General features: G+C 34.9%; 3 protein-coding genes across 5 annotated transcripts in view; 1 reads left to right on the top strand and 2 right to left on the bottom strand.

The window, feature by feature from the left end:
• CCPG1 (cell cycle progression 1) overlaps positions 1 to 9745 on the bottom strand; it is a 39141-nt gene extending 29396 nt beyond the window's left edge. Inside the window, exon 1 of the mRNA XM_006920341.3 lies at positions 9464 to 9745. The gene's annotated coding sequence lies outside the window, so the exon portion shown is untranslated. The remainder of the gene's footprint in view (positions 1 to 9463) is intronic.
• A 12-nt stretch (positions 9746 to 9757) lies between these two features.
• Positions 9758 to 15778, top strand: CUNH15orf65 (chromosome unknown C15orf65 homolog). The gene is made up of 2 exons (XM_015595910.2): positions 9758 to 10040; positions 15282 to 15778. The coding sequence occupies exons 1-2, from the start codon at positions 10023 to 10025 to the stop codon at positions 15627 to 15629; spliced, it is 366 nt and encodes a 121-aa protein (XP_015451396.1). The 5' UTR covers positions 9758 to 10022; the 3' UTR covers positions 15630 to 15778.
• A 7833-nt stretch (positions 15779 to 23611) lies between these two features.
• The window catches only part of DNAAF4 (dynein axonemal assembly factor 4), a 33610-nt gene continuing 30493 nt past the window's right edge, over positions 23612 to 26728 (bottom strand). For all 3 annotated transcript variants that reach the window (XM_006920338.3, XM_025038937.1, XM_015595909.2), the window contains 2 exons: positions 26379 to 26484; positions 23612 to 24831 (listed from right to left, as the gene is read on the bottom strand). In XM_006920338.3, coding sequence (XP_006920400.1) covers positions 24722 to 24831; positions 26379 to 26484 — 216 coding nt within the window. In that variant the 3' untranslated portion in view covers positions 23612 to 24721. The remainder of the gene's footprint in view (positions 24832 to 26378; positions 26485 to 26728) is intronic.

Raw genomic sequence — 26728 nt, 5'->3', positions numbered from 1 at the left:
TTCAATTAGAGTTGACATTCAACAATATTTTATATTAGTTTCAGGTATACAGCATAGTGATTAGCCATTTACATAATTTAGAAAGTGATCCCCCTGATTAGTCTAGTACCCACCTGGCACTATACATAGTTATTAGAATATTATTGACTATATTCCCTATGCTATACTTTACATGTCTATGACTACTTTGTAACTACCAATTTATTCCAGCATTTACTTATTACTTCTTAGCATAACTTTGGTACTTCTTAGTATAATTTGCCAGATAGTGGCTTATATTACTTTTTTCCTTGAGTTACTTTATTGATTAGTATTAAACTTTACTAATTAGTATCAAAGCTCTGATAAAGAGCTCCAATTTTATTTTTAATGTCTTTATAATAGCATAAAATTTTTAATTGCTCTCCACTATTCAGAAAGTCATACAATTTATACTCATTAATCTCTCATCTCTAATCTCATCCTTTTATTCTATTTACAGTAAAAGACACGCAAGCATTTGATTTACTCACATCAGGAACTAAAGGATCAGAAATACTAATTATCACCAGGTCTAATTTCAGATCTAGCCTCATCCCTAAACTTGCCTGTTAAACTTACCATAATTATGAATATTTTAAAATTTTGCCTATTTTCAATAGGGACTTAGGGCCACTAAAATCACTAACTACACCACAATGAAGGGGTTGAAGTATAAAAGCTTAAGAAATCTACAATTATCTAACAATTTCACCCACAGCTAGATGTGGGAGGAGTAGTTGTCTACTCTTTGGCTTACTACTTACCCTGTGGTGTGATCCCTATTACTCTACTCCTTAGCTCTAAAACGAACTCTTACTGTCTATGGCCATGCCGTTCCCGTCTGATCTCGGAAGCTAAGCAGGGTCGGACCTGGTTAGTACTTGGATAGGAGACCGCCTAGGAAGACCAGGTGCTGTAGGTGTAAAAAATAATAATAAAGAAATAAAATAAAACAAACTCTTACCAAAGCCGAAAAGAACCAATTAAGCTGGAGTTGGCTTCTTTATCACTTCATTTTACTTTCAGCAGATATGATAATACTCTTGTATCTATCAGGAGACCAGGCGTCCTGATGTAATACTGAAGATGATCTCAACAGATAGTGAGGTCTAGTTCAGATCTGTCCAGAGGCATTTTACTCTCTTCAACTGTGTAGCACAGGCAGCTCCATAAAAGCCCCATGCCTTAACCTTATCCCCAACCTAAACTTTGCTTTGTTGTGATGCCACTTATGTACATTAACAAGTCGCTAAAAAAAAAAAAAAAAAAGAGCCCTACTGAACTCATTATCTTGTTCCTTGAAACTGTTAGTAAGCAGAGTTCACTAAATTTTCAAGCATCTTCTTTAAAAGGACCATTAATAATTTCTTTCTTTTTGATTTTAGTGTTAGAACTGAGCTTATTCTGAGCAGTTGGCTTAGGTCATTGAAGAGAGTTTTCCCTCACGTACATAGCCATAGTTAAGAATATAGGACCTCATAGTGTATATTTTGTGTAAAGTAGTATCTTCATTCTTGGTTCCATTTTATAATTCCTACCTCTACTTTCCCCTTGTTGCATTTTTCTCTTTTACTTTTATTACCTTGTTGCATTTTATCTACCTCTATACTGTTCCAACCCTTCTGGCAACAAGATAAATTCATTCATTCATATTCATTCAACAAATGTTTATGAGCACCAACTATATGGCACTGTTTTAAACCCTTTTATTTTAATTATTATCTTTTAGGACTCAAAATAAATTTCAAGGATTAGGCAACATGCAAAGTGAGTACAAACAGAAATAAAACATGCAGATAAGAGTAGAGAGGGCATTTCAGGCAAAGGGAAGTGCGTGTACAAAGGCAATCAAAAGCATGGGTGAAGTAAGTCCCCCTCAGTAGTGAAAGTAGTTTATATTTGCTGCAAATTTTATTTAAATGCACCTGAAATATATTCTTCCAAACATTTTATGTAAGCATTGGGGGTGGGGGGGGGTGGTCAACAAGTTTTCTACCTTACATTTATCACTTAACTGTTTAACAAAAATTTTTAAAATTATTCAAATGACTTTAATGACTACATAATACATTATTATATTTATCATAGTTTATTTCCACTTTAATGGATGTTTAGTTTGTTGACAGGTTTTATCATGATGAAATTTAGATGCAGGAAAAAAGTCATCTAAAACTAAGTAAGTATCTAATATTTATTGTCACTATGCTTTATGGTAATTTTGGCACAAAATCACATTTCAAAAAGTATTTTGATATAAATACTTCTGGAGTTAAATGGTGAGAAATGTGTCTCTTTCTGGAATTCAGAGGTCTTCAATCCTGTTCATTGTGGGAAGGAAGACCCTTCCACTATATTGCTTTCTTTTTTCCAAATAGTCTTCTGATCTTAAGTGAAGGGTCAGTTTATACTTTTTTTTTATCGTCTACAATGTCGAACTTATTCCAGTCCCCAAACTCTGGCAATAAATAAACCTAGCTTAGGAGTGCCTGTATCCACTAGGCACAGGCCTTTATGCTGTGGGAAACAAAAGTACTACCCTAGGGAAGTTGATTCCAGGCTTAGTGGCTAGAATGGTCAGGTAAGCCCTTAATTTGAAAAAGATTGAGTTAAAAAGATTGAGGCTTTTTAACTGCAACAGCAGATAAATCTTTCAACATATTTTCTCCAAGCAAAGGTCAAACTAAGTTGCTTTCCAAACAACATTCAGAGACAAAAGATTTGATAAACAATTCTGAATATAGAGCTAAGTGCTGACTGCCATCCTGGACACTCAAAACATAGCACTACTGCTTCCTATGATTGGTGTGAAAGGTAGAGAATGAAAGAGATGCCGAAAGATAAAGGCCACTTTCATGTAAAATGCTTTTGAGTTAAAAAAGAAAGCAAATTTCATTGTTTTCCTTAACCTGCCTCCTCAAGGGAAAAAGGAATCAATTTTTTGCCAAGCTGCATCACTCAGGAATTAAACTTCATTAAACTTCAGAAATGTGGTTTTGCTAAACACTTTCAGATTGATGCCATCTCGTTTGCTTTGAAAGATCAGCATTATTAATATAAGGCTTCATAAAACTTCAAGCAAACCTGGTAAAAATATGGCTCAAGGAATGAAAACACGAAAGGGCTCAAAGAGAACAAAATAGTTTTATAATCCTGGGGTAAAGACAGTCTATTTTTTTAAGTCATTTTTAAGCTTTACACAAAACCTAAAAAGCATAAAAAATTTACTATACAAAAATCAAAAATTTGTTTGCCAAAAGTCACTATAAATAACTATGAATGAAAATATCTGTGACATATGACAGTTTTCGAAGCATTTAAAATGTACCAATAAGTCTACAGCCATATTACCCTGAACGTGTCTATCTCGGAAGGTAAGCAGGGTTGGGCTTGGTTAGTACTTGGATGGGAGACCACCTCAGAACATCAGGTGCTGTAGGTGTTAAAAATAATAATAAAAATAATTTAAAAAATAATAAAAGGTACCAATAAACAAATAAGAAAAAAGTTAAAAAATAGAACAGAAAATTTAGCAAGGAACATGAGTAAGGAATTACGTAAGACAAAAATGGCTTATGATAGGAAAAGATGCTCAACCTTCTACCAAAAATACACAAAGAGAAAAATAAATCTAATGTCTAACAAAGATTATGCAGGTTAGGAGATTAAATACAGGAAAATAGGCATTGCAAACATTAGAAATATAGACTATTATCCTTTGAGTAATTTTGTAATAGCTATCAAGTTTTACAGGCAGATATCCTGTGACCTATCAATTCCATTTCATTGCTATGAATTTATCTGACAGAAACACTCACATGAGAATGAAAAAATATATATGCATATATAAGAATGGTTAATGGAACAATTTTTATAATAAAAAATTAGAGTGTAATATCTCCCGAGTGAATTTATTAAAATATATATCTATAATTAATGCAGCCATTAAATAAAGTAGATCAACATAACTTGACATAAAAAGATATAATATATTAAATGAAAAAAGCAAGTCAGAAAATATTATGTATAATAAAACCTGTGCTGAGTAGAGTAAGTCAGACAAAGACAAATGTCATATTATCTCACTTAATGTGGAATCTAGAGAACAGGATTAACAAACAGAAGAAACCACCTTGTAGATACAGAGAGCATTTTGATGGTTGCTGAACTAGGAGATGGGGGGGATAAGTGAAGGTGGGAGGAGATTAAGAGGCACAAACTGGTAGTTACATAATAGTCATGGGTATGTAGAGTACCGCATAGGGAATATAGTCAGTAGAATTGTAATAACTATGTATGGTGTCAGATGGGTATTGGATTTACTGGGTCACTTTGTAAGTTATAAATGTCTAATAACTGTACACCTGAAACTAATATAATAGTCTATGTCAACTATAATTGAGAAAATAAAAATGTTAAAAATAATAATTAAAAAAATGATCTTCTGGATGACCAGTTTCTTCAAGACAAGTTAAAGGACTTAAGGGAGTCATATTAAAATGTTTACTATCTGAGGTATCGGAAGGTTATTGTGGAAAACTGACACTAGAGAAAAGACAGCATAACTTGGGGCTTTGATGAATCCACAATGCAGTAATTATGGCATCAAGATGTGGGTCGTATGATTGTCCTGACTTCTGGTTATATTCATCATTTAAATGGATGCAAAACAAACTATCCATAGTAAGCAGGCTCTCCTAGTTCTAATGGAGTGGAATTTCATTTAAAACACTGAAATCTATGACTACATATAGGTATCTAAAAAAAAATCTTGAACAGGAATAGTAATTTCACTTTAATCATGCCCAGAAAGGGGAAGCAATACTATTACATACAACAGAAAAACCTTTTGATCTAGAAAATAAATTCTGCAGGACATGAGTCAATACACAATTTCTTCACATTTCCTTCTCTGATGTAACATCCCTCAAATTGGGAAACAAAAGCAACTAGTGCTATATTTGAAGATAAAAGTATCTCCTTTTGGTTCAATCTAAAGATAAAAGTATCCCCCCTTTTACTTCAATCTAAAAGATGTCACACCTTTGATAAAAAGTTTGAAATAAAGTGAATAAAAAATATGAATCCAAAATGTTATGAGAAAATTAAGATACTTGTTAGTATGGAAATATTCCTTTCACCAGGTATTCTTATTCTGAGAAAAATCTTGACTTTCCAAAACCATTATATCTTAATTTTGGAAAAACCTGAAAGAGCCAACAAATACATAAACTTGACTCAGCCCTCACTTGGATACCATAAGCACTTGGTACTCCCTTTTTCCCTATTGTGGATAAAAAAATAAATCTACTGGGTTCTAGCTCTTTGTTTCCTTCTATTCTCAAAAAAAATTGTTTTCACTTGTTAAAAATATATATATTCATCATATAATCTATATTTTAGACATACTTTTCACAAAAAGATAATCTGCCCTAATTTTTTTTACAACTGTCTTCAACTTTTTCATTTGGGGATAAAAACATGGAAAGATGTAAAACAAATAGGGATTTTATACATTTTTATTGTTTTCCGTTTTTTAAAGTTTGCATACCTCATTACAGAATAGATAATTAAATATCCATCTATTGTTACTTTCTAGTAGTAATAGTAGAAACGTTAAAGATGTTACTTGAGTTATCAACTAATCACATAAGCAGTCTTACCAACCCATGATAAATTACATATTTCTTTGCTTTTATTTTTGCTTACTTATATTTACTCTCACAAAGTCCTCAAAATTTACTGACAAGTTTCTAAAAGACTTTTTTACTTGAAAATTCTTTCTATATGCCAACCTAACTTTAATAGCCAGGGCTGACTTCCCCAGAAGGAGGCATCTAAGCTCTAAACTATTTCTTGCACTGAAAGATCAGTGCTTACACAAGCAATGTATTTCTCAGAAGACCTGTTCATGAAATCAACTTATAGTACCATTTTAAAACATTAAAAATATCCATCTTCTATTAAGTTAGGCTGATGATCTTCCTTATACTTTAGATGTGGGATTAAAACAAATCAAAATCAAAATTAAAAGTCCAACCATAAAAGCACACTGCAGTTTCAGGACCTTTAAGGCAGCAGCAGAATGCAAAGTCACAGTCAGGAGAGGGGCCAGGTTTCCTTCGATCAAAAAAAGCCAAAAGCTCTACCAAAGAATCAAATGAAGATGCCATTTGACATTTCTCCATCAAACTGCCCATCAAAAAGTATATCACTTTTAAGTCATCACACTTCAAATGTATAGTATGTTTTATGTAACTATTACTTAAGCAGGCCAATAATACTTTGCCTGGGTTACTGTCATTTACAAAGTGATATCATTTTCACTGATCTTCACACATACCCCATAAAGTAAAGCAATTGGCTATTATTTACAACACAAATGTAAACAACAGAGACTTGAAAATTATACTACTTGCTCTACATAATTAAACAACTTGGCTCTCAATCCAGTGCTCTTTTTACATTCCATCATGCTGGCAACATGAACCAGGAGTAACGTTTTAGGATAGTGATTTATGGGTAATACTAAAGAAAAATTAGATTCTGACTTCCTGTGATGACAGGAAAATCTTTTAACTCATTTTACTCATTTTCTAAAACTTCCTTCATAAAGCCCTATAGGCCTTTAAACAGGTTTCCACACATTAAATGCCCTTAAAAAAATCCTGAAATTTATCAGTTAGCTGCAGTCCTCCCCAGATTACAGAGCTAAATTTCATCTTGGAACTAAAATTGAGATTTTTTTTTTCAAGTTTATCTGGTGCAACATATTGGACATGACCTTTGAAACTAACACATATTTTTAAACTGTTTTAGTCTAGTCAAAACTGCAGAACTGCCAGGAAGAAAATTCTTGACAATGTGAATTATCACTTACAATATGGCAACTTCCTCACCTTAACCACACACAAACACAAAAACAATTCAGCCTCTAGTAGTTCTGCATTGTTAGATGAGTCTGCATTTTCTGTATTTAAATACCTTGGACTTAACAGGCCTTACTCTTGTGTCCACTTCTTTACATGTTCAGAAACTGCTACTGCTTTGATCTTAGCAGTTCATACCTAATCTTTAAAAATCTTTATTCAACTTGGATAAGAATACAATTATACAACCTGGTTAGTCAATCAGACCAAGTCTGTAAATCAGACATGTTAATTACAAATGTTTCTTATGCCCTGTAAATGGACCCAAATATCTAATAAGATATTGAGTCAACACAGTACACAAAATATACAAAATTAAAAGGTAGAAAATATTGAAAAAAATGGAAATTTGGGGAGAGAAGCAAAGCTCCAAGGAAGATAACCTAGGAAAGTATGACTACTACAGCTTTAAAAACAAACAAACAAAAAAGCTTCAGGATGTATATTTATTAAGAGTTAATTGATTCCTGGGGCAGAGGTAAACCCCAATTTTTCAAGACTGATAACTGCAAAAATACAAATACTATTCTTATAGAACAATGATAACATGGTCCTTTCTGTATGACAGAAAACAAAATGTGGGCTAAATAATCTGCTACTTACCTATCCATATCCAACATATCCATAATAGGAAATAAACAAACAAACAAACAAAATCCAAAATATCAAACATATAAAACAGGACTCAAAGTGACTCAATGAAAGCAAGCTTGAAATGCTTCATTTTATAATTGTTTAACTTCTCTATTTACAGATAATAAAGATTCTGCTATATCCAAGTTAATATATGGACATTATTTTCAGATTAATATCCCCATATTATCACCTGATGAATTTATAGGAATAATCAAGATTGTACTGCTTTAACTGAAGGCTAAGCACTTTTGTCTTTGATTTTACTGTACAAAGTGAAAAAAAGATCAAAATGAGATCAGATGTACAGATGCTAAGAATTATTATCATAGGTGGTTTTTTGAACTTTCCAGTCCAACTAATTAATTCTTGTCCATTCTTGACAATTAATTTACATTTAAATTGATTATTCATATAGTCTGTGGACATAGTAAGGGGCTCTGCCTGTTTTCCTGTTGTTGCTTATTTGCTTTTTAAATTAAGTAATGTTTAAAGAGTCTTTATAACTGGTACTGCAGCACCTATATCTTTTAACTTAAGCTTTTTTCCTATGGAAAATTTGGAAAACACCAGAAAGTATAAAGAAAAAAAATCACTTATAGTTTCACCATCTAATAATTTTTATAACTGTGACTATCATTTGAGTCTTATTTCAAAGTCATATAATTGCTTCTAAGTTCTACAGTTAACAAAATTAGAATTACACTATTTACTAACCTGTTTTAATTTTAAAATTAATACTTTCCAACCATTAAATATTAGTTGAGAACGATTTTTAGTAGTTTTTTTAATTAGAATCCCATCCTTAGGGTAAGGGGTTAAAAATGAACTTCCCATTAAAATAATACCCCCACTTCCTCTCATCCCTTCCTCTTTAGAAACAGAGCTCAGTAAACAGTAAACAATTCACACTAGTCCAAGCTGTGATAAATATTCCCCTGAGAAACCTGGGGCCTAATAAGATTGAAACCTTAAGCCAAAGATATGATGAGCTAACAGTGACATTTCAAGCACTATCCAGGATATGTGACTTTTTGGAAGACGGAAATCTCCTAAAATTCGCAGTCCTGTAGTTACCTATTCTAGCTACGATAAAACTCCATTCGATTTTTTGGTAAAGCTAGAATGAAGCAGCGCAAATTTCACCCATTCAACGAAGTACCTTAACTGGCTGAGTTCGTTAAAATTGGCGCTATCAATGGCAAAGAGTTAGATTCATTAAATAAGGGAAACATGTAACGCTTACAAGGAATTGTATGGACAATTGCTCCAGAGGACTTATCGATTAGGCAAACCAACGCTAAAGGGTGGAGGGGGAAAAGAATATTCAGGGAGATTTGATCAGTACTAGCCTGGTGTACGAGCAGAAGTCTCGGCTGCATCATTTAATATTTCATCTTTCTATTCCTAGCATCACGGGGCTCAAACGTCACCAAAAAAAAGATGGGCCAGTTGAAAACCTGGCAAGGTGACGCACGTAACATCTTACCATATGGATTCTCATCATCAGGACCGAGAAGAGTCCCAAGCCAGCTCAGTGAAGAAAGGAGGGTTTCCCCCCCACACACACTCCCACGGCCGTCAGCTCCCCCACACCCTTGGCGCACCGCTTGAGTCTGCACGCGGGGGTCGGAAGCTGTGGGACCACAAGACCGGACACCTCAAGAGCAGACTCCAGCCGAGGGGACTGCGGACTCCGGTTCCAAGAGCACCAGTGCAGCCGCACGCCTCAGGCGCCGGGAGTCGAGCCTCTGTCCGGGTAGCCCCAGCTCCAGAGGAGACCCCACGAATGCCTCTGCCAGGCGGCTACGCCGCTGGCAGTCAGGGCCCCGACAGGTGGCCGCGATTCCTTTCCCAGGGTCCAAACTCGTCCAGGGCCGTACCTGAAAGGGTAGCGCCACCTCTGCCCGAATGCACTGGCTGTCGCGGTGGCTGTGGTCACAGCTCCGAGCGCAGTGACGCCTCTCATAAAAACAACAACCTGCTTGGAGGCGTCCGCAGCCGGTAGGCGGTGGCCTGCGGGCCGCCGCAGCGCATGCTGGGACTCGTAGTCTCGCCAGCGCTTTATATCTGGCAGCAGCGGAGGAAAGAACTACGACTCCCAACAAAAAGCGCAGCTTGCCGCCGAGAAGCTGGGCCAAGAGGCCGCGAGCCTCACAACATCCGGGCCTCGGCGCTGGAGAGGCGCAGCACCGCTGCCGGTTGTTATGGAGACGGGCTACTACAACCACTAGAAAGGATTCTCGGTTTCATCCGGGAGGACTGCTCTCTACATTATGCGGATTGGTTTATACATATTGATCTAGCTGACAGTTCACCTTCTCTTTGCTGCTTTAATTGGGTGTAGTAAAAAAGCCGCGTACCTTGGGCGCTTGCTGGCCTTCTTGCCATCCGTTGCAGGAAAAGACTGCGTTTGCCGAAAAAATAAAGAAGATATCGAGAATGACCGAGTATGACTGGGTGGGTTTGGGCAGCGGGTTGGATGTTTTTGAATGCTGGTATTCTTTGCTTTAAATTTGGGGCACCTGTACTCCTACCCCCCCGCCACCTCACCTCCAAAAAACACCACCTTTCTAGGCCACTGGACTACACAGATCCAAATGTACATTATTGCATTAAGCCAGAATTGCCTCTTAAGGTATAAAGATGTTTGGAGATGATATGCAACTCATCCTATTGCAAACTCTGAGGTGATGGCTTTGAACAAGAAAAACGTACCTTGTTAATTTTATATTTATTTACATCGAGCCTTGTTCAGAAATGAATACAAGCAAGAAAAAATATACATAGTGCACTTATACTTACTGTTGATGGAAACAGTAGAAAGTTAAGGTTTAATTCTGTCCCACAATTATGACAAAAAAGAAAGTAAAAAAAAGAAAAGCCAACAAGAATGGTGGGTCTGAGTAGAAACAAAAGGGTGCCTCAAAATTCGACTTTTGGCTTTTTTGCTTTAGAAGGTACTATATTTAACGTCAACTGTGACAACACCTAAAAAGAAAAATGATTTTTAATTTTATAATTACGGTTGTGTAATGGACATTTTTATGATTTCAGTGGCGTGCTTTTTATGTATCTTTTTAAAAATATGTGTGTTTGTACCAAAAGACTTTGAAAAGTCAAAGTGCTCTGGCTTTCTCTAATTCTGGGAGAGCCTAAAATTAAATTAGTAAGAAAGCTAATCCCTCCCCCCCAAAAAAAAGAAAGCTAATACCAGCTTTTTGTAGATTTTTGTTCTTTTCAAGGCACTTTCACGTGCTAATTTTAAGACAGTTTAAAAAGAATCATTTACAATTTCAATTAATCTTTTTATTCTTAAGTAAAAAGTTTCTGACCCCAGGTGTAACTGGTAGAGAATTTTAAATAATCCTTTGTATGAGGCTGTTCGGTTTTTAATTTTATCTAGTTTGAACTCTACATTTTAAGATTATTTAGGTTTGAAGAGAATGGAGCCCAAATAAAGCTGCAGTGAGGGCCTATGGCATAAAGTAAAAGCATGGGTATTTTGTTTCTAAGTCTACAAATGTAACTTATCATCGAGATCTAAAAAATTTAGGTAGACAGTTCCAGATTGTGTGGTATAAATTATACCAACAAAGTTTATTAGCTAAGTTGTCTTCTGTTTTGACTAGATTTGGTTTTGTGTATTACTTTTTGCACCAAAGCGGATAAGAATTTTAGAGCCAGTAGAGGGTGATTTGATGAAAAGGAGTCCTTCTGTAGCTGAGGTTGCCCTGGGCAACCTGCCTGGGTGTCTATAAAGTAAACTAGAATTTGTATTTTTTCCCACAAGTCACTGGGCAGCCACCTTCCATCTAAGAAGCCTTCCCTATGCTGAGGAAACCTAGACTTTGAGAAGAGCTGACTGGTTGATATCCCATAGAATTCTGATGATTTACTACTATCCAATGTCTGTGCTCTTAACATTTAAAACAAGTTAATAGTGTCAAAAAGAACAAATAGCAAGATCTGATGCGTTCTACTTCAAGTTTTGCCAGTTTCCTACAAGATTATGAGCATTAAATGAGAAGTAAACTGTAGTATATTAATGTAAAGCATTAGAAACCCATAAACTTCAGAACTGTATTCTGGAAGAACCTACATATTCATTGAGGTAAACCTGTAAAAAAGAAATGGCAAAAAATGATTCCATTTATATAGCAATTTATCGATTACATTCAATTTTCTTTCATTTTATTTCCACAAACGGGAACTATGGCAAATTTTTTTTAAAACCAATTTTACAGATGACATGCAAAGGGGAAATGATGATAAAGGATTGGAACCGAGGTCACAGTTCCTGCTTTGTGCTACTCTTCCAACACTCTCTTGATAATCATTCAAATCTCAACAAAGGAAAAGAAAAAGTGGACTAGATACTTCACATTATTTGAACTCAAGCTTTCAAAACAAATAGGTTCCTGACATTGGGAAATTTGACTTTGCTGAGACATTAGGTAGAATAACCCAGGAATTCTGGGTGAGCTGGGATACACTAAAAAGGAACCTATTTAATCTGACCCAAATTTGAAACTCAAAAAGGCTTTGTCCTTAAGCTTGATAGAACAGCTCTGTAAACATGTTTATCTCCATTTTTAGAGTTGGAGAAACAGATTACGGGCTTGCTAGTTTTAAGGATTTAGAAGTCTTATAGGGTCTCAGCTTCATGAATCACTATCTGCTATATCTTCATAGAAAAGGAACTTTAATGAATATAAACAATCTTCTACTTGTTCAACCTTATAGGGTCTCAGCTTCATGAATCACTATCTGCTGTATCTTCATAGAAAAGGAACTTTAATGAATATAAACAATCTTCTACTTGTTCAACCTTAAAAAAGTCAGTTACAGTATCCTAACAACCATTATGAAGTTATTTAGATATAATAATATAATTTCTGATCTGGAAGGCCTTAGATCTTAAGTATTATAGAAGTTGCCAAATTTTTGTTTTTGTTTTTTTTAACTACTTAAACTTTTTGCCTAAATGGACACCACAAAGTTCATTTATTAAGGGCCTTATCACAGGTGCCTTATCATGAATAAATATACACTTTATGCTTTTTGAATAACTGAAAATCACTTAGTTCCTATTGCTATATTTGGAGAACCTTGATATGGCAGTCCTCAGATTAGTAAACAAAACCATCTAACCCATCTCCTTTGTTTTATATTTATAGACAAGGAACTCGAATCCTTGTAAAATAATTTCATCAAAGTCACACAGCTATTATCAGTGCCAACAACAGAACCCAAAACTGGTGACACCTAATATGTACTTTCATAACTCTTACTCCAGGAGAAATACAAATACGAACAAGTTTCCAAATTAGTCTCCTTGTCATGTTCTTACATAATCCATGTAAGGTCATGGCTTTCTCTCTCTCTCCATATCTCCACACTCCTTAACCTGCCTCCCCAAAGGCCTCTAACTCCTAATCACCACTAAGCCACATCCTTCATAACAAATGTGATAGCACAGTACAACAGGGCCTTGAATAGCATCATTTTGTAATAATGTTAATGAGATGCCCTAGGAACTTAACTTCTGTTTATGTCAATTAGCCTATGATAAAAAATTGGTTTTACCTAAGTTCCAAGAACCTATCAACAATGTTAAATGAGGGCTTACTGTGCTCACAGTGTGATATAGGGACCAACAGCTTGAGCATCACTGGGCCTGCTGTATCTCCTTTCCATGTCCATTCAAGGCCCTGACAGCAGCCCAAGTAGTCACAGTAAAAATTGTTACATCGTGACATGCTTTTCCTTAAAATCCTTCAATAGGTTTCCTTTGCTTTAGGAAAGACCCAAGTTTTTAACATAGTCAAGAAGACTCTCCCTGAAAGATCTGACACCTGCCCCTCTATTATCTCAACTTACTTGACTTGCCATACTTTTTTTTTTGTTCCCACCTCTATTTTTTCCTTCCTTGTCTTACAGTCTTAGATTCAATGACATTTAACTGGAATGGCCTTCCTTAGTACCCCCACACTAGATTAGAACCTCCTGTATATTTTCATAAATCTTTTTTTTTTTCATAGCAGCTACCACAATTACTCTTCAATGCCCTCAAAAGAACAGGATTCTAAAAAGAGCAGAGTGGACAGGGCTAAGTTTTTTGTTTTTCCAGCTTTATTGAAATACAACATGATGATTTGATATATGAATATATTGTGAAATGTTACCACAATATTGGGTATCACCTCCATCATCTCATATAGTTACAATTTTTTTGTCGTTGAGAATATTTAAGATCTACTTTCTTAGCAACTTTTGAATATATAATACAGTATTGTTAACTACAGTCACCATGCTATACATTAGATCACCTGAACTTATAACTGGAAGTTTGTACCCTTTGACCAAGATCTTTCCACCCCCCTCCACCCTCCTAACCCCTGGCAACTAACATCCTACTGTTTTAATGCATTTGGCTTTTTTATTTTTCAGATTCCAAATATATGTGAGATCATACAGTATTTATCTTTCTCTTTCTATTGTGTATTTATACCATATTTTCTTTATTTATTCATCCATCAATAGACAAAGGTTGTTTCTGTGTTTTGGCTATTGTAAATAATGCTGCGATAAACATGGGGATACAGACAGCTCTGACATAGTGATTTCTGTAAGGAAGCAAAATTTGCCGAAAATATGTCTCTTCGGCATAAGAATTATTTTAGGCTGATTATTTTTAAGAAACTGCATAGTTTCTTACATCTCCCTCTTCCATAAATGACTCCCCACCCCAACATTAATTGTCTTTAGCTGCTAATGTTATTACTTAAGGTAGTGGCTCCTGCCATTTCAGAGTTGCTCATTTTTCCTGGGTCTCTCTCAGGTATACATGTTAACTTTAATTCATTTTTCTCCTGCTAATCTGTCTCATGTCAATTTGATTATTAGACCAATCAGAAGAACCTAGGCGAGTATAGGAAAAATTTTCCTCCCCAACATTTCATTTCCTTTGAATATATGTCCAGGACAAATTGCTGGATCATATGGTAGTTCTCTTTTTAATTTTTTTCCGAAGGACTTCCATACTGTTTTCCATAGTGGCTGTACCAACTTACATTCTCACCAACAAGGGTTCCCTTTCTTTCGCATCCTGGCCAACACTTGTTATCTCTGGACTTTTTGATAACAGCACTTTTAACAGGTGTGAGGTGATATTTCATTGTGGTTTGATTTGCATTTCCTTTTTCATGTACCTGTTGGCCATCTGTGTGTCTGCTCTGGAAAAATGTTTATTGAGGTCCTCTGCCCATTTGTAAATCAGATTTTTTTTTCTATTGAGTTGCATGAGTTCCGTGTACATTTTGAATATTAATACCTTATCAATTATCTGGGTTACAAACATTTTCTCTCATTCTGTAGGTTGTCTCATTCTGTTGATGTTTCTTTTGCTGAGCAGAAGCTTTTTTGTTTGATGCAGTCCCACTTGTTTATTTTTGCATTTGTTGCTTATATTTTTGGTGTCAAAGCCAAAAAAAATGTTGCCAAGACCAATATCAAGGAGCTTTTTCTATATTTTTTCCTAAGAGTTTTGCAGTTTCAGGTCTTATATTTAAGTCTTTAATTTCAAGTTAATTTTTGTGAGTGGCGTAAGATAGAGTTTGGGCTAAGTGTAATAGTTTGGGGTATTTTTTTCCCCCAGAACTTTATAATTGTGAATGATACGATGTGTTTATATTTTAGGATAAGAAAAATACTTCAGCTTCAAAATCAGACACAGAAATGAAGCCTGAAAAACTGCCTCCTTGTGTGAACCCTGGCAATCCTGTGTTTTCATGTATGTTGGACCCAAAGACACTCCATACAGCTACCTCACTGTCAGAACCTAAGATGATTATGTATAAAACCATTTCAAGTAGTTATGGTGAATTTTTACCGATTCCACAGTTTTTTCCCTGCAATTATACTCCAAAAGAGCAAGTATTTTCAAGCCATATCAGAGCTACTGGATTTTATCAAAATAACACTCTGAACACTGCACCTGACAGAACCAGAACCCTTGATTTTCCTAATTTTCAACATACTCTATGAAAATATATTCCTTTGTATATTTAAGAGAAAATATACTCAGAAAAAAAAATGAGTTTTAATTCTATGGCTAGAATACCTGATTTGGAATATAAAAATATTTGAATTAATTGAAAAAAAATACCTTTAAGAAATAAAGCATTTCAACTAATTAACTGAATGACAATGACTTCTTAAATAAAAATGTGTTCCAAATAAAAGGTAGAAGAATTTTTGTACATCCTAGCTTTATTTAGTACATGTACTCCAAAAGCTTTGAAAGCTTTTATGATCTTAGTTGTCTACTGAATATATTTATCAAGACAAAGGAACACAGGCACTCTAAGAAAAAATTGAATTACGGAAGACTCTAACCAGTACTTTCCCACTTTTCAGTTATTTCGAGGAATGGCTTAGAACCTGGGAAAATGTTAGTTCCTGCTGCTAGGCTAGGGGAAGAGAGGACTTATTTTTCATTCATTCATTTAGCAAATATTTATTGAACACCTACTTATGGCAGGCACTATACTATGCAAATGGAACACAGAAATAAAAGACAGTCTTTTAATATTTCAGTGAACAATATTTTGGGAGAATGAGATTAGCAAATTAATAATATGCAATAATTTTTACAATGTATTCAAAAGGTCTTTCCGACATAGAGTCAGAATTGCTCAAAATGAGACCAAGGAGATCAGGAGAAGCATCAAGGAGAAGGTAAAGTCAAATCAAAAGAAAGGTCAGTCCAGAAGAAACAATATATATAAAAGTACAAAGATGTGAGAGAATGTGGTATACTTTTATAAATGCAATTAATTTGATAAAGGTTTCCCCTGCTATCTAAAAGGACAGTATTCCTATGAAACCTTTCATAAACCAAAATGACATAAAGCAAAGAGAAACCCCCACTTTTGAAAGTTTGCATTACACCACTTTACTTTTATGGAAGACCTACATTAATACCTATTTATGCTGACCAAATGAAATCCAAAAAGGATTCTTGCTTTTATCAAAAAAGCTGTTGCTGTCACTGTTCCTACTTTTCTCTTTTGGTTTCAGGTTCGGGATATTAAAATCAATTCAAAAGAATAATCTTGTGAGTCACTAGGTCATCAGAAAAGCTTGATCTTCTACTTACCAAAATGACTTGTAGTGAGGAAACAGCTCAAACTGCAGCATCATGAAATTCTTCCAAATACCCTGAATTTGATATTTGCTATTGGCACGCAAGAAAAAAATTAGTTTTGTTCGCTTCTTCTAAAACAGCAAAAATCGAGGCACTGCACAAGATTTCCAGGCAAATAATGCAACAAAAGTTGAGTTTATTAGCCGTTTCTCCACAAAAGCTGTACAAACCATTTTCCCTTTCACTGTAGGTGCTCGATTTGTGGCAAGTGGAGTCAATTTTTAATATGTAAAATCTAGATATTAACTTAATGTTCCTTACTATATATAGCAGATGGTTAGGCCTTTTTTGTTTTATTATTATTGCTAAAATTCTCAGGATGAATATCTTGGAATCAAGCTACTCATATTGTCTGGAATGCTATTATATAGTCATTCAGTGCCTTTTAAAGTCTAGGGACTATTCTATGCACTAAGAGCCTGCCCTCTTAGAGCTTAGATTCTAGTAAATTCTAGTAGGGGAAAACAGACCAAAAAACGTGTAAATATGTATGTATGTGTGTGTGTGTGTGTGTGTATAATGTAAATATTTGTAAATATATATTTGTTTGCATGATATATATTTATATAAGTATAGGCAAATAATTATATATGCATTATATATACATGTAAATGTGTCTATGTGTATTTATGTTACATATTATATATAGATATATAAATACATATAAATATATGTTTATATTTATAATATCCCAGGTAATAATTATAAAGGGAAAAAAAAAGTAAAAAAGGATTAGGGGAGAGGGAGTGCTGGGGCAAGAAGTTATTTTAGGTAGGTTGATCAGGGAAGGTCTCTGATAAGATGTTATTTGACCACACCCCTGAATTAAGTGAAGGGACCATCTGGGGGAAATTGGCTGTTGTGAGGCAATTAAGTATCAGGTCTGGAGTTCAATGGAGAAGTTCAAATTGAATATATTCAATTTGAACAACATCCACACAGAGATATTTAAATCATGAGACCAGATAAGTATAAGTAGGAAAGAAATCAAGGACTAAGTTTTAGGAAACTCCAACATTTAGAAGTTAGGGGAATGAATAGAATAAACAAATGAGATCAAAGGAGTGATTGATTAGTGAAACAGGAGGAAATTAGAAGACTATAATGCCAGGAAGCCAAGTAAAGAATCTGTTTCAAAAGGGAATGGCCCAGGTGTGTAAAAGTATCTTGTGAGATAACATATGGACTGAGACCCAGAGGGTTTGATTATGCAATGTGTAAGTCATGAGTGACTTTGACAAGTGTTTCAGTGAGGTGGTAGAGAGGAAAACTTTATTGGAATAGGTTTATGAAAGAATGGACGAAGGTGAAACTACTTTTGAGTAGTTTTGCTGTATACTGAACAGAGAAATGGGGCAATAGCTGGAAGTAGATATGGGGCCAAAGGTTATTTTTTTAAATATAGCATATTTTAATTCTGATGGGACCACATTTTAAGAACCACTGACTTATAGTAATCAGTTCTAAACAGAAAATGTAGCTGAAGATAACTACAGAGTAATATTAAATAAGAAATAGAGTAATATTAAATAAGAAATATGGACTTCAAAAAGCTCAACTGTATAAAATCAAAGACATAGATAGGCTGAACACAGAATTATTCATCAACTTATAGTATATTCAGAACTGAGATTCAGAAGAGCGACCTAAAAAAAGGATTTGAGTATGGACTGTAAAGTATTAAATTCATTATATGTGAGATATTCTAAATAAAGCAGCACAGTTTTGGACCATGCCACCCTAAAATGTAAAACAATCAAAAATTTAAAAAGTGCTCTGTAATTCTTCTAAAAAGAAAGAAAGCTTCCATTTCAGATAACAGTTTGAACAATCTTCTAGAAAATATTTAAAGCCCATTAGGTAAAAAACTCACATACTTTAGGCAAACTTTCCCACCTTTACACAATTATCAGAAGGCTTGAAGTTTCACTTCCATTTTTTAAAATTTTGTTATTATTATTCATGCCTGGTCTTCCTAGGTGGCTTCCCATCCAAGTACTAGCCAGGCCAGACCCTGCTTCCGAGATCACGCTTCCAAGTATTAACCAGGCCTGACCCTGCTTAGCAGCTGAGATCAGATATCAGGCTTGTTCAGGGTAGCATGGCCATAGACCATGGACTATGGCTCCACTGGGGCATAAAACCAGGACCTTCTGCGTGTAAAGCAGATGTGCTAACTGCTACACTATGAAACTGTTATGGTGCAAACGATTCTAAGACCCAGGGAGCCAATTGAGATTAATTATGAGCCTTAATTAGCCGGCCAGCAACTGATTCTACCACGCAGGGTTAGAGAAGATCAACCCTGGGGTTTGAGAGTGAGGCAATTATAAAGCCTAGAACAAGCAAGCAGATTACAGAAGCAGAAGTTGGCCATTAGCACAACACATAACCTAGTACCACACCCTGGTTAACAAGTAAGTGGATTATAGAAGCAGACATTGGCCATCTTCATATCTTATACAATACACCTCCTAAACCACACCCAAGCAAGTAGGACAACTTCTGGTATCTAAAGATATTTCTTCCCTGTAGCTGACTTAGCTAGTTGGCTCACTTGAAAATTTTCCACCCTTAACAGAACCATGTCTATCACTTTCATTCCTTGATTCCTCATTACTGGAAATACAGCATGAGCTCCCAGCTTCAACTAAAACTAGAACTTATTATCTTCCTAAAGTTTGTTTAGTTCCTTTTCTTCTTTTAGTTAAAAACTAAAAGAATATCAGAAATATAGTTTTACCTCATCGAGAATCTAATCAATATATTTGACCAAATAAAGCTGTTTTTTATATCTATAATTGCTCAAAATTATTGAGTTTACTACATACTAGGTACTGTACTAAGCAGTTTGTTTTGTTTACTAAATAAAATAAAATAAAATAAAATAAAAAACATGTTTCTATAGGTCATTAAAAAGGCTAAAATGAAGTATGTTTTAAGTAATGGCAAAAGTAGTCCAAGAAATATTTTTTTTAAGAGAGAAGTTTACTTGTTCATTTCTTGCATTTAAAGTACTCCTTGATAACTCCTTGGCATGAGACTCTTTGCCATAGTCCTTAACTACAACACAACTGCAACCGACCAATTTACGGGGCTTTTCTGTCACCTTTACAGAGGCCTACCCATTCCCTTAGTGTCTTGTCATCAACCTTAATTAGGTGGATTTGGTCTACAGCACAGAAGATCTCCACCAACTTGACAGATAGGCTCATCACAGTTGGAAGCAAGTACACAAAGGTGGGTTTGACATTGGTCTAAGGCTTTGGCAGCTTTGGGAATTATACCTGCTAGGCTATTGTCGAGGAAGAGAAACTTTCCTTTATCCTTAAGGTTATTCTGGCTGGTCTAATAATCAAATAGGAGACAGATTAGTGAGAGAAAACAACCAAATTTAATACATACACATGTATGGGAACCCTGCATACATCAGATGATCAGAGACCTCACATGCAGGAGAGGTTCTCAGACATAAAGAGAACATGGGTATATAAGACATTCTGAGCTAGGGATGAGGTAAGGTATACCTTGGGGGTTTCAAAGGGTCATTGGATGATAAGAACAACAGACATTTAGTAAATAGAAGTTTATCATGCCCCATAGATAGGTCAAAAGAGATTATCTTCAACATCTCTTTTTATAGGCAAGGCCCTTAATTCAAGTTCTTCCAGGTAGTCAAGGGAGGAGCAGAAGTTTCTCCTGAGCCTGCAGCTGAAGTTGCCCTTAGCTCCAAACAATCCTCATACCACAGAAGCACATCTTTGGGTGACTAGTTCTGAACCTTGACACACCGTGAATGAGGGCAGTCTTCAGCACCTCTTGTAAAGCAGTATTAATATTCATATATCTCTAGCAGCAAGGCCTTTCTGGACCATGGTGGTTGATTATGGCAGTGAGGGCTGGGAGGGGAACCCTTGTCTCCAAGCAATTTGGCAGGAAAGAGGAGGACTACTTAAGAGATTATCTTGAGAGGATGGTCTTAGTGTCATATGCCTTTAAGACATTTTAGAAAGGAAAATTAGTTTTCAAAAACTGTGGGTAATGGCAAAGAGAAGATGCTAGTAACTTGGTAATAACCTGAAGAATAAATCTGGTTTTGTTGTTACTACATGAAAGTTAGTTCTGGCAAGGTACGACTTAAGGCTTGTAAACAAAGGGAATTATCCTAAACTTTATAGGAAAAAGGAAGACTTGTGTAGAATTGGATGCACAATGCCATGAAACATTCTATTCATCAAACTAATTCTCCTTTGTTCACATTCCATGTTTGCCAAGCAACTTATGATTTGATTTACCATATATATCTGCTTATAAAGATAAATGAATTGTCATATAACCTATCATCCCCATGAACATTCTCAATTAATTTGATTATGAATTAATAATAAGTAGGCAATCTGTTTTGTTCAGTCTCCTGAGCTTGGTTAATATGAATATGACCCCTGGAAATGGGTTGGCTCTCAAGGGTACTCCTGATGAGTCTTTGTGAGACTGAGCTAGATAATTTAATAATGTAATGAAACATACCCCTGTTGTCAGGCTTCTTGGGAGATCGCCTACTAACATTTTTGCCAGATGGTACGTGTAAAATTACTTTGCCCTTATTTCCCACATGGATGAGGTTTGTTGGAAAGTACTTGGCTTGTGTGGGGGTTCAGAAGGAGTCACTCCAAGATGTGCCTCTGTTAATGCAGATTGTTATGAGCGAAGAGCAACTTTACCTGTGAGCTCAAGAGAAACTTCTGCACTTCCCTTAACTACCCAGAAGAACTTGAATTAAGGGTGTTGCCTAAAATAAATTATTAGAGATAATCCTTTTTGACCTATCTATAGGGCAGGATAAATTTCTATTTACTAAACATCCATTGTTCTTATCATTCTGCAATTACCTTTGAAGCCCCCAAGGCACCTTACCTGAGAGTGTCTTATATACCTCCATCCCCCTTTCTATCTCTGAACCTCTCCTGCCTGTGAGATCTCTGACTCTCTCATCTTTGTGGGCTTCTTATACAAATATATATGTATTAAATTTGGTTATCTTCTCTTGTTAATCTTTCTCATGTGTATTTGATTATCAGACCAGCAAGAACCTTGAGGATAGAAGAAAGTTTCTTCCTCCCCCACACCTGCTAGGGACAAGTGGCCTCTCCTTGACCAAACTCTAAACAAGCTCCTTTGTGCTAACTAGTCTAACAGTCATAAAATTCTTTCCTATTTCTGTAAAGCATCGATTGCAAAAATGGGCTACTTGTGAGATCTTTCTTTAGCATGCAATAATTTTATTTTAGCTTTGATATTTGTTCATAACCAAATCTGTCAAAAAGCTTTAATAAACATGTACACTATGTATTTATGTATGGTCGCCACACCGTAGTGGGGGATTAAAGATCTCTCCAGTTTACATCTATGTAAAGGCTGCATTTAGTTCATTATTCACTAGGTATTGTAACTGGAAGGCAACTGAATCCTGGGCTCATGCTGCCTGTGCCGCTCAGCCAATAGATCGAGAGTTGGGATATTTAGAATAAGCATTTACTGACAGAGCGTTGGCGATATGAGGAGGCAGCAGGTTAACACCTTCGAAAACTGCATTTTTTTCTCAGTCCAGCTTAGAGTATTTAAGGGAAAAACTGAGCATTATTCCAGGGGCTATGTGGCAGTTCCAAGGGTCTGTTATGCTTTATGGAGCCATTTTTCCGGCAACATGGTCCTCCAGTGCCATCAGAAAGAACAAAGATGGGAGTAGTCTGGAAAGAATGCTAGACCAGAAGGATTGTGATCAGTAAGCATAAAGGTATTAATCATTAGTTCCAGGGCAATTTTCTATGGCAGGGAATGTTCTAAGCAGCTGGGGACAATCTACTGTTAAGCTATAGGGCCAGGAAAAGTGAAGGTGGGGACACTATGAGGCCTCTACTACAGGGATTCCCAACTTGGCCCTTCTTCAGTATCTTGAAATTAATTTCAATCAAATAACTGGCTATGAAAATAAATCAAAGAACTATCTTAACAATTTTTTCTTATCTTTTATTCATTGGCTTTAACAATAGCACTATTATTTGGGAGGCAAGTTTTCATCATTAAGGAAATGGGAATGTCTGTATCAATATTTTAACTCTATCACCACATCAACCTAAGACAAAAGTCCCTTGGAAATCATGAGATTGATTAAAAGATATCAAATATTTCAAGAATACAAATGAGTACCTGTTGCATTTAAACCAAGACTTTAGAAGATAGGATCAAAAATATTAATAAATAATTATTTAAGACTTTCCCTTTGTGGACCAAAAAAGGTGAGGTTCTATGGAAAGTAACCTCACAGGGTGATCTGAACATAAATTCCTAATGGGGCAGCTCATGGTGGTAGTCATATCCAAGACATATAATTTCTTTAGTAAAAGGTTTACCTTGGCCTTAAGCAAGGCCTATCCACTGTGTCTGTACATCTAAGTTAACACACCTTTGAAATAAGCCTTAATCCCCTCAAGAGAGCACACAATCTTGTTAACTATCCTATAATGCAATCCCCACCTGTCTTTCTCCTACCTCCATGTAATCTTCCTTAGTTCCCTCCTTAATTTCAAATGTATATTAAAAAAAAAAAAAAAAAAAACCTGCAAACTGTTATTCTCTGAAGCATTTGAGATCTTGCTCCCTAGCATATGTTGTCAGTTTGGCTCAAATAAACTCTTATAAAAATTCTCTACAGGTCTGGACATTTCTTACATTGACATCTTTTACCTCCTCCAAGCTAACAGGCACAGTCTTTTATTTTCTGATTGAGATGGCTATAGGAAGAGCCAGAGGAAAGACTAGGTTGGTTAACAAATTTTTAATGTCAAACTGGTATTTGACACACAAGAACTTCATTTTGGTTATATTTATAAGTAAAGACAAGCAAATAAACCAGGATTGATTATAAGAAAAAGCAATCCTACCTCATCAGAAGGTCTGATAACTGGACAGGACTGCTACAGACATCAAAAGTTGCTTTGTAGAAGTAAAAGTTTCAAGGTTGCTGAACTAGGATACACTTACACATTCAGAAAAGTCTTGCATTACAAAAAACAATAAGGCTGATTTATAATCCAAAGTCATCTTGAATGACATCAGATGATCAAATACTATAACTTTTTCCAATTTGGTTTCCTTTAAAAAAAGGGAAGCTGTACTGTTTTTGTTAATGTTTGCACTATCACAGTGATGGAACACAATTAGTGGTACAATCCAATGCCAATAACATAATATTCTAATTTAACATTTCATCTTTTACTGTCTTTTTCCCCTGATGTACTTGAAGGTACTAGAAAACAATCTTCAGCATATCTGCACCAGATAGTGTCTGAAGTTGAAGATAAGGTTTTCCAAACAGCTATTGTACTAGGTTGAACTGATCTGATGTCAAACAACAGGTTGTGTTGACATACTAAATTTTTTTTAAAAAGGTTCTCTATGTTTGGGAAATAAGTGAAAACATCACTATTGATTATATCAAGGTCAACCATTTAGACAATTAAATAGTATATTTACTACAAACAAAATTACTTTACAAACACAATCTTTTATTTAAAACTTCCACTTTGTTAAAAATGAATCAATAAATGTCCTGGTAATCATCACGCCAACAAATATTTTGTTAGTTATAAGGGCAAGCTGAAATCAGTAACGAAAAATGTGTAGTTAAAATTATATATTAATGTCAAGCAAAGAATTAAATTATTCTCATTTTGATTTACTTATTCAGACATCAAGTCAAACATATTATTTTCTATACATTTATAATATTTTTCCCTCTACAGAATTAGAGTACTAAAGAGAAAATGATTCTACACATCCATAGTATGTACAAATATTCCTAATGCCTCCAGTTATTTTTTAAAAACTTAAAACAATACCTGTTACAATACCTAGTTGCTTCTAGTAGTTATTAACATTTTAGTTCTGTTCCTTGAATTATATTCCGAATCTTCTCAGCATCATTTTGTACAATTTTGTTGGATGGATCAATTTTAAGTGCAGCTTCATAATCCTGTAGGCCTATTTTACATAGCATGATGATCAATAAAATATTTCATAAATACTTGTGTTATCTAGACAATATTTAAAAAAAATAACCACTAAGAACATGGTTCTAGACAAGTGCCAGGTTTTAAATCAGATTCTCATTTTCACACACATGGTAGTCTCTCAAACAGCCTGCAGAAATTTTTCAGTGATTTCAAGAATAATTATGAGTTCATTCAGTGTTCAGTTCGAAGCAGTTATCTTTAAATTCAAGTACAAATAAGCTAAGCGCTTAAACTCATTAAAGCATGAACAGACTCATATAAAACTCATATAACGAAAGAACATTTTTATCACCTCAATGAAAAAGTAATAAATAACATCTTATTTAGAAATTCTAGATTTGTTAGACTCAATCCATACTTTATATAATTCATATACTATAATTTGTGCTTTTTTTTTCTGTAGTTATATCTACAGAATTCCTTTGAGGAAAACTGGTTGAGAAGGAAAGCATTGTGGATGAGTTGTGAGAAGTACATAACTGAATCTAAATTTTTACCAATAAAGCAGTGGGAAGAATTTGAGAGTATGGAAACTTGATTTCTAAGTGCAATTGATTTACCACGCCACTTCGAACAAATCAAAGTTCTCTGACTCTCCATTTTCTCGTCTTTAAAAATGAAGGGTCCTTTTAGCTCAAAAAAGTCTATGATGCTATTATAATTTCTAAAGATTGTTTTACAATGTTTCATTTCTGTCTTGACATTTTTTATTCTCATGAGGCTAGATAAAACACTAAAAATAAAATGGGGCATATAAACCTAATTTAGATGCTTTGGTTAAAAAAATCTCCAAAAAATGGCAGAAAAAAGTTTAAAAATAAAATCAGAAATAATAAAACTTTATAGGCCAGAGCGCATTCCCTGGCAAGGCATCATCAAGGGGTAGGCCTTCAGGCCCTGAATGAAGGGAAGTTGAATGGGCATCTGGGTAGGGAGGTATGGGAAGAGGAGTGTTGAGGACAAAACTCTGGCTACTACAAAATTTTGCCTTTGGGGCAACATGAGTAAATGCAAATAGTCCATAAATACGTTAAAAATATAAAATGATAAAAATTAAATAAATGCCATGGCTTCTATACAAATGAGAATGAGTTACAGATCTTAGTACAGTCTTACAGATACAAGCAATGATCATACATTGTGGTATACTGGTTATTTCTAAGCGTGTGTGTGTGTGTGTGTGGGTGTGTGTCCAAAGCTCATTTTAAAATTTCTATTATATCTGAAGTGACTCACTTATATCCTTTATCATACATCTGTCCATAGAAAAGTTGTCTTATACTATAGCATTTTCCTAGACCTAAATTTGTTCACATCTTGTTTTAACTCCCTTCTAAAACAACGAATCTTTCAAATATTTCAAAATCATTTCTTGTTAGGTAAGTTACAAAAAATATATCAAATGCTGAAAATATAAAATAATGGAGTCCTAAAAAGTCATGGTTTTAAATAATCCCAATGACATTTTTTTCAGAGTATAACTTGGAACTTAAAACATTTCTATACACTTCTTACCTTCTACATACAATTCTAATTGACAGAATGCTGTTCCACGTCGTACATGTGCCTTCATTCTTGCATTAGCATTGTCTGCAACAGGTGGTGTCAATAATTCTAATGCCTTACAAAAAAAAAAAGATAAGGGAAAGACATAACTTTCTAATTTAAACTTGAACAAAATCATGATAAAAATCTTAACTGTAAAACAAGTCTCAAACCTTTACCCACCTAAAATTTTGACATAGCTAGTACAGGAATTTATCAAACACATTTGTTAAATAATTTAATGAATTGTTTAACTCTTCCTATATGAGATTCATACTCTCTCCCCCAAAGTTATGATTTGGTTTATCATGAAACCTCTA

This window comes from Pteropus alecto, unplaced genomic scaffold (genome assembly GCF_000325575.1).
Source record: "Pteropus alecto unplaced genomic scaffold, ASM32557v1 scaffold86, whole genome shotgun sequence".
In the NCBI taxonomy this organism is placed as follows: Eukaryota; Metazoa; Chordata; class Mammalia; order Chiroptera; family Pteropodidae; genus Pteropus; species Pteropus alecto.
This window is presented reverse-complemented; position numbering and strand designations above follow the sequence as displayed.